The 8,377-nt window shown below is 45.7% G+C and overlaps 1 protein-coding gene across 2 annotated transcripts; it reads right to left on the reverse strand.

Annotated features, from left to right (window-relative positions):
• Positions 1 to 163: 163 nt before the first annotated feature.
• hltf (helicase-like transcription factor) lies at positions 164 to 8,368 on the reverse strand. Of its 2 annotated transcripts, XM_014980047.2 has the most exons (25): positions 8,288 to 8,368; positions 7,835 to 8,037; positions 7,162 to 7,328; positions 6,943 to 7,085; positions 6,777 to 6,859; positions 6,287 to 6,358; positions 5,310 to 5,501; positions 5,162 to 5,236; positions 5,020 to 5,080; positions 4,898 to 4,949; positions 4,708 to 4,769; positions 4,541 to 4,588; positions 4,327 to 4,437; positions 4,124 to 4,215; positions 3,678 to 3,821; positions 3,395 to 3,527; positions 3,146 to 3,281; positions 2,452 to 2,631; positions 2,182 to 2,297; positions 1,895 to 2,076; positions 1,659 to 1,778; positions 1,159 to 1,271; positions 906 to 1,086; positions 560 to 640; positions 164 to 436 (listed from the first exon to the last, which is right to left on the reverse strand). In XM_014980047.2, the coding sequence occupies exons 2-25, from the start codon at positions 8,030 to 8,032 to the stop codon at positions 293 to 295; spliced, it is 2,886 nt and encodes a 961-aa protein (XP_014835533.2). In that variant the 5' UTR covers positions 8,033 to 8,037; positions 8,288 to 8,368; the 3' UTR covers positions 164 to 292. The 2 variants fall into 2 exon arrangements, 1 of the variants encoding a protein (XP_014835533.2); XR_015761919.1 differs by lacking the exons at positions 164 to 436; positions 560 to 640 and having other exon boundaries at positions 948 to 1,086; positions 1,878 to 2,076.
• Positions 8,369 to 8,377: the final 9 nt, after the last annotated feature.

The raw sequence follows: 8,377 nt of genomic DNA on the forward strand, positions 1-8,377 counted from the left end.
CAGAAAGCTATGCGGCAAGAAATTGAATGTTGTATTGCAAAGCTGGATTACATCCAATCATCGCGACAACTGGTGAATTTTGTTAATTCAGCTCAAGCATAAACCTCATACCACAGAAATGCATTTCATCTCTTTTAGCAAAACAAGGTATGAACTTAAGCTCTTCCGTTTTCACTGCAGTTTTATGCAAATCACACATCCAGATCAAATGCTCTTTACCTGGACGTGTTAAACGTAAACAAGTAATGGCAGAAGAAACGAGCGTCGGCGCCCTCTGCTGGCTGACGGGCGTCTACACCTCCAACAGAGCTCTGATGTCATCGATCCGAGACGTTTTCCTGTCGGTACTGGCTGAGCCGAACGCCTTCTCCACCAAGTCCTGCTTCTTCTTCTGGATCTTCACCATGTTCTCCTCCACCGAGTCCTTCACAATGAACTGCAGGAGCAGACGCGCTAATCAGCTAAATAAATCTATTTGCGCGCAGCGAGAATTAAACGAAGGAGTGAAAAGCACAGCGACGCTGCTGCGCGAACATCCATTCGTTGACGGAGTTCTGACCTTGGTGACGACGACGTTTCTCTCCTGGCCTAAACGGTGGCAGCGATCAATGCACTGCTCCTCGGTAGCCGGGTTCCAGGCCTGAAACGGACAAAGGCGGCAGATTAAAAGAAAGAGCAAATATCCTGTTATGATTGGATTTCTCTGTTTGGATCTCCAGCCATGCTGATAGAAATCACCCTCACTTCATTTATTTATTAGATAAACAAGTCACACTGCAGTCTTATGACCAGCCTTTTGTAACTCGTTCTTTGTTTCTTTTCTCAGAATGATTTACTGAAATCAAAATGCACGAGGCGTTTCTAGGTCTGAATCCATGTGTCTGCTGCAGGAGGTGTGCTCTTACGGGATCCATGAGGAAAACGCGAGACGCCGCGGTCAGGTTCAGCCCCACCCCTCCGGCCTTCAGCGACAGAAGCATGACTCTGGGGCTGTCCGCCGCAGAGCTCTGAAACTCCTGGATGATCTGAGTTCTCTTCTTCTGGCTCATCGTGCCGTCCAGACGGACGAAGCTGAAACCGTGCTCTCTGGCGAGGTGGGAAGAGCGAATGAAAAGCCTGCTTCGGCGGTAAACTGAGTGACGGGTGCTCTGCGTTTACCTGAGCGGGGTCTGAAGGACGGTGAGGAAGCGCGTGAACTGAGAGACGACCAGACACTTGAGGCCGACGTCCTCGGACCGCATCCGGAGCAGGTTTCCCATCAGCGCCTGAACCTGCAGACACGGAGGAGGAAACGCATCGACTTTTCAGAAACTGTCGATATCTGCTTATCTGATGTATCTACAATGGTGTTTAAAATAAAAAATTCACTCGCCTACATTTACCCAGGAGAGACGATGAAAGTTTTGCTTTTATAGGTTTGTTAGATGTTTTCTTACTTATTTCTTATAAATATCTTCAGAGGTGGGCAGAGTAGCCAAAAGTTTTACTCGAGTAAGAGTAGCACTACTTCAGCGTATTTTTAACCAAGTAAAAGTAAAAAGCAGCCGTCTAAGAAATTACTCAAGTAAGCGTAAAGAAAGTATGGACATAATTATGACCGTGTGGGAATACTGCAGAGAACCAGAATCTCTCCTTCAGCCTCGATGTACCGCTCTTACCTTCGAGCTCGTCCTCCACCTGTCAGACTCCACGCTTTTCTCATCTTCCATCTCCTCTGGAGGAAACTCCACCAGCTCGCTGGTCTTGATTTCGCTTCGACAGAGAGGACACCGGGCATTCTGTCGTGAAATCCCACCAAGCAAGACAAAAAGAAAAAAATGCGAGTAAACATTTGGCGTCTAGTTTACCAGAAGAAATCCTCTCCTCCTTCCTCTCACCGCTTGACGCCGAGTACCTGCTCGCTGCTGATGACTTGTGCGATGCACGGCCGGCAGTAAACGTGGGCGCAGTGAGTGATGATGGGCATTCGGATGGAGTCCAGACACACGGAGCATTCCTCGTCCGAGCCGCTGGCCAACACCAGACGCATTTTCTCCACCAGCCGCTGCCGCAGCTCCCCTGGAGTGTCTGCGGAGGCTGCGTGGTGGGGGGGGGGGAAATAAATAAATAAATAAAAATCCCAAATCAGAGCGTTTCCAGAAACCTGAGTCAAAAGGTTTGACTCGGGTTTCTCTGGCTCACCTAAATCTGCAGCGATTTTCCCGATCAGATCAGGGTGGCAGCAGTATTGTCTCAGCCGCATCAAGATGGCGAGAACGTCGGCGTAATTCTTCAACACGGACCCTTCGGCTACATATCTGCAAAATGCAACACACATACCAATACATAGCAGGCGATGTAGACTGAACACGACAAATCAACTTTATTACCCAGCTAAACATCATATGAAAAGCTACTCCTTGCTAATTTTCCTGCTGTTTTCAAATCGCAGCTCCACGTCCGAGTCATCACCTGCCGATGGTGCGTCTCCCCTCGTTGCGGGCCAACTCGTACTCCTCCCTCTCCTGCGCGCTGAGCTCCACCTGCTCCACGTAAACCGTCTTCTTGGGCAGCGACACCAGGCGGCGCCCGTTTACCTCGCTGTTCTTGGTCCGCCTCAGGGTGATGCACTTCACCAGGGTCTGGAGGTTCCTACGAAGACATAATCAACACCTTCACATCCCTGAGTAGAGACGGCACAATGAGAAATACGTGGTAAAGCTTTAGAGCTAGGAGAAGGTTTCTGCACATTTTAGAATCAGTGACCGTGAGATTTAAATAAAAAACCTGCAGGATATTCAGAGGGATGGACAGATGAAAGGAAAAACAGACCGACTGATTGGTGGACATAAATTTCACTTGTATTTGTATCTTTAAAAAAAAAATCATTGCAAAATTCTGGTATTTATCATGCAGATAGTGAGATACAACAACAAAAAAAAAGCCTGATAATACAAATGCTTTTCCATACCGTATGGAAAACTATTTAAACCAAATTTCCTTTCTAAGACACGAAGCAACCCTGCGTAACAAGAATCAGCAAACTGCTGCATCACAACCGAAAAAGACACAAAAATCATTTCCACTCGAATCCGTCTGATTAAACTGCTCCCTCTAGTGTATTTTTCGCAGAAGTGCGCCGGTGCGCTTTGACGTGGCCACTCACTGCAGGCCGGCTCGGTCTCCTTGTATGACCGGCCTCTGGATGACCCGGTTCCACCACTCCCTCACATGGAAGGGCTTCAGCCGCAGGAAGGCAAGCAGCATCCACAAGTCCTTCACGCTGTTCTGGATGGGAGTGCCTGGAAAAAAAACAAAATAAAACAACAAACATGTTCTGCTACAAAAACCTTCAATCGTAGCAAAAATATTAGCATTTCTTTCTTATTTCCAGACTGTCTGGGTGTCACCGTACCTGAAAGAATCCAGCGTCTCTGAGCTTTCAGTTCGAGCGCGGCCTTGCTCATCTGTGCGTTTGGGTTTCTGATGACGTGCCCTTCGTCCAGAACCACCCTCAGCCAGTTGATCCCATGTAAAGGACTCGTATTCTGAAAGGAAACGTGATGTTTGCTATCGGCCAATCAAATCCTACACTTGAGCCTTAGTTCTGAGACTTTAAGCACTTTAATAATAGTTTTCTTCCTTTCTTTGTGCATTTTATGGTTTTTGACGGTTCACATCGATCCGTCCCAACTCACCCCAAAGTCGGACGAGAGGACGTTGTAGGTGGTGATCACCACGTCCTGAGAGGACAGAAAGGTCTTGCTCCTGTTGCGCTCAGAACCGTAGTACAGGTAGACGTTGGGCTTCACATCGGACCGGAGGTGCTGCTCGAACTGGTCCTGCACAGAGAAATAAAACACTGTGCAAAACATCCAAATCAACAGCATGGCAAAGCAGGCGACTCCTGCAGATGATTGAACTGGATTTTTCTTTAAGGGTGTCAGAGCAAACAGGGGTTGAATATAAATGCACAGCACAGTTTTCAGATTAGGATTCTTTTACTTCAACCTGATCACTGTGTACCAATCTGCATGGGTCTGTTGGTGAAATCTCATCAAAATGCACTGCAGCTTGTTAATGACGCGTAAACCCCCCCCCAAAAAAACAAACAAACAGAAAATAGAAAGTTGTGTTTTCTTACCAGCCAGTTGCTGAGCACAGAGAGAGGACAGACGATGAGAGTGGCCTTCGCTGATAAGTCATCTGTGCTCTCAGAGGTAGACACCTCTACACCTGCGTGTACAAAATGGCAAACGTCGATAACAACTTTCACGTTTTCTTTCGACTGAATCCAAACACGGAGTTGAGGAGGAGGCAGAAACAACCACCACAGGTTGAACTCACTCTGTTTAAGTTTGCATTTCTCCGCTGCTTTCTTCTTCTTTGGCTTGGTTTCCGACATCGTGCAACTCAAGGCAGCAGCAAAGCCCAGGTCTTCAAGTAACGCCGGCCCCTCTGTGCAAACGGTAATAAATAAAAGGAATGCCACATTCACCGACTTGCAGATTTCCTCATCAACCGCCCTCGTCGCTGTTAGCAAATTTAAGGGAGCCTGAACCTTTGCTGGGTTTGCGCTTAGTGGGTTTGTGCTTCTCTTTGCCGGTGCCTGCATGAAGGACGGGCAAGAAAGAAAAAAATAAACCCATTAAAAGAAAGGGAAAAAAACAGAAAAGCTGGATACACATAGTTAGATGAAAAATGGCCAGATTGTAAATTGGTTCTTACTTTTCTGAGGCTCATCTTCCTCCAGCACCCCGTCTGCTGCGTCGATCACGTCCTCCTTTGGACTGAACCACATTGTAAAAAGTCTGAGTTAGCAGGAGCTGAAAAATTACGCGCTGGTGAGTTCGAACGAAAAAGCTGAAACTACAAAGTGAAACAGAAATTAACAAAACAAATGGAAAAGCACGCTTACGTGGCGGAGCAGTGGGAACTTTCTCCTGCTGAATTAACTGCACTGCTGCTCCCTGAAATGAAAACATTCTATGTTTTATTTACCTCTAGGTGTAAAAGAGCTGACCAGTCGCCTTCCAGTACCTTGCAGTTTAAAGCCTTCCAGAGACTTATTCTTAGCTTTGGTAGGTGAAAATGGCCCCACCTGCACACACAAAGGCAAACCTGTTATAATCACTGACTCTACCTGAATAAAGTGAGGTGGCGATTCAACGTGGCAGCTTACACATCTCTCCACAGGCAAGGGCTTCCCTTTGTGGAAGTTGGTAAGGATCAGTGCGATGGTTGTCAGAGTTTTACCCTGAAACAGAACAAAATAATCACCTAGAACGAGGATTAAATCATGCATACGTGCATTAGGCCTCGTCGCTCACCAGCCCCATGTCATCAGCCAGTATTCCCCCCCGAACTCTCTCTGGTATCTCTTTGGCGGAGAAACACGTGAGGCTGTTGTAGTACAGGTCGCCTCGCTTCTCCCAGAACGGCGGCAGCGCGTCTTTATTTTCCCGAGCGCACATCCAGGACAGCGCCTGCTTCTGGTGAGGCAGCAGCGGCGTGGCCACAGACTGCAGACACATACAGCCAGCCATGTGTCCACAGACAAACTCACAGTACCTCTCTCTCTTTTTTTGTTGTTGGTTTTTTTTTGCACGCAGACCCATTTACTCGAATCCCCTTAAGATCAAAAGTTGCCTAAACCTGATAAATCACATCCACCTGTGTGAAGTCAGAACAAGTTAACTGCATCCGTTACAGTTTTCTGAACAATCACCGATCTTTAAAAAGCCCGACCTGCCAAACCCGATTTGGGCCGTTTCAGATTGTTTTTTAATATCCGACACCGTCACTCGTTATAAGGTCACGATTAACCTCCAATACGACGATCGTATTTTATTGAAAAGCACTAAACAATACCGGAGAACCAATGCAAAATTGTTTTAGCTGCACATATTACAAACAAACTAAATTTGCAGAGCAGGATAATCTGCATACGTGTTTTAAGCCTCTTACCAAAAATAAACAGCACGGCTGTCTTTTGATTTGACAAAACTGTAATATTTAAGGTGAGTTGACGGCAACAAAGTGTCCTGAGATTTAGGTTTCACATGCAAGTATCAGCCAGTTACCAAAAACTAAAGAAATCTGGGCCGGTCGATCGGTGCAAGATACCTTTGCAACATTTTGTAGATGTTAATCCAGATGTTAATCATGCAGAGAGGAAAAAATGTAAAACTTTTTAAAAAAAATCAAGGAATACAACATTCATAAAGTGAAGCAGATTTTGCTGAATATAACAATAATCCTCCATTTTATGTAACAGTGCAGGGCAGCTTTCAACAACACAACTCACCTCAGCTGCTTCTTTCTCCCCATCTTTGCTCTCCATCAAATCCTCAAATAAGTTATCGAAGGCATTCTTTAACTGGAAGACAAAAAGAAATATGAAACGCCACTATTGCTGAATGTTGCCATGGTGATATCAGCTATGATTGACAGGGATTTCCTTGGCTTGTTTCCTTCATTATCAAACATATACGGCTCTGAAGAGTTAAAATGCGCATACAGAATGGGCAGTGAAAGGCCATCCAACAAGCCAGATATATTATTAGCTTGCAGAATTTGCATTCACCACACTTAAAGCAATATATTCTGCCAAATATGGCATCCAAACAGAGCTTTCTGACACTGAAAACACACTTTTATTGAAATAAATGTTTCATACCACTGGAAACAGGCAGCAGAAATGACAACTAAACACAACGCCCGACTCCAGAGTATCAGGATCTTTCCTGATCTTGCCCTTTAAGCTTCAGTCAAGCGTATAACTCTAATTTCATCACCTCCTCTGCAGTCAGTGGGATGGTGACGCCTTTCTTGAAGGAATACGAGGAAGCCGGGCTGCCAAAAGATCTCCCCTTTGCGCCTGAAATTGTAAGCGGTCAGGTCAACGACGCTCACCAGAAGTCAGCGTACAGAAGACGAGATCACCGAGAGGAGAGCGTGTACCTGCGGCTCCGCCTCCGTCCGCGTCCAGTCTGAACCCTCGACTCGCCATGTGCTTCACCACGGCGTCCCTGTTCTCCTCGCTCCCCAAGAACGACAGCGTGACCGGCATGGAGAAGCTGTTGTTGGTCCCTGAGTAAACCACCCTGACAACGACATGCACATTCAGCTTAAACCGACTGACCATCTTTGACTAAAGTTATTCTGCCAATCACAACTCACCCCTCTACTTTAGCCAAGCTGTTGTCCATAACATGCGCCATGGCTGCAGCCAGCTCCTTCCTGATGTGTCCCACCTGTCTGCCCAACACGTTAGTGACCATCACCGCGTTCTTGTCGTACGGATTGTGAGGCTCCCGTACTAAGCCCACCATCTCCCCTCGGTTCACCTGTCCGGAGAGCAAAGCGTTTAAGAAAATCGTTTACTTTCTCTTCACTAGAGAAAGAAAAAAAATTGGAGATCTGATCCAGATTTTTTTTTAAATGCAAAGGTTGATCATATTTTTAATGGGAAGTATGTATGGTGAGGTAAACAGCCTGTTCTGCAACTTTCTTCTTCTTCCTTTCTTATCTAACTGCATAATCCTGAGAACATATGAAAATGTTTTTAATGTTATTTCAAATCAAATTTTGATTTAACAAACAACTTCTTGGAAATTTTGACAACACTCCAACTAACTAATGTGGTCAAGTACCTATTGAAATGCCCCTGTAAAAACAGACACAGGAAACTCTAAATCTGTTCCACATGGGTCAGGTATGGCCCAATATTATTTTAAGTTTACATTCTTCCACTAGAATTATTCTGCCTTTTTCTGAAATCTTTTATCACATCTATGCAAAAGATATCATGAAGGAGTAACAAAGATGTAATGATTAAAGAACCGATGCTCACCACACCAGTGTAATATCTGAGCCCGACCACGGTGCCCCTCAGCTGGCCAAACAACACGCTGCCATCTGCATCCGGCTCCCGGGAGGCAGCAGCTCTGATGGCCTGGGACAGCGTCTCTGCAGCGGACTCAGAGCCGTCTGAGAAGAGGTCCACATCGGTGAATCTGTCTCTTCCAAACTTCCACCAGGGGGAAAACATGCCTGCTGCACATAAAAAAGAACAAAACGCATTAAAAATGTGTCTGAATGAGGACAGAGCGGATAACGTCACGACTTTCACTCAGCGTAGTAATTCAGTCAGCCTGTCAGTCTCAACAAAGACAACTTCGTCACATTTCAGCTAGCTTCTACGCTGAGTAACATTAGCAAGACAATATTAAACGAACAACACTTCATTTAAGCGCTGCATTAATGTTGCAGTTTTAACAGCAATTTCAGCGAGTTTTATTCATACTTTCAGTTCCCTCGCCGAGTTTTCAAAAATCAGGAGATCAGCGCTGTTGATGTTTGAGTTGTAATTCACTTGCAGTATAACTGCATGTTA

This window comes from Poecilia mexicana, unplaced genomic scaffold (genome assembly GCF_051168715.1).
Source record: "Poecilia mexicana isolate PSO_F unplaced genomic scaffold, ASM5116871v1 scaffold_22, whole genome shotgun sequence".
In the NCBI taxonomy this organism is placed as follows: Eukaryota; Metazoa; Chordata; class Actinopteri; order Cyprinodontiformes; family Poeciliidae; genus Poecilia; species Poecilia mexicana.

What these genes read in the sequence shown, in the direction of transcription:
- hltf (XM_014980047.2), bottom strand. Translation starts at nt 8,032, where the DNA reads ATGTTTTCCCCCTGGTGGAAGTTTGGAAGAGACAGATTCACCGATGTG. An exon ending in AGCTTGGCTAAAGTAGAGGG is followed by an intron (nt 7,086 to 7,161) that starts GTGAGTTGTGAT and finishes TGTCGTTGTCAG; the next exon opens with GGTGGTTTACTCAGGGACCA. An exon ending in CCTTGCCTGTGGAGAGATGT is followed by an intron (nt 5,081 to 5,161) that starts GTAAGCTGCCAC and finishes TTGTGTGTGCAG; the next exon opens with GTGGGGCCATTTTCACCTAC.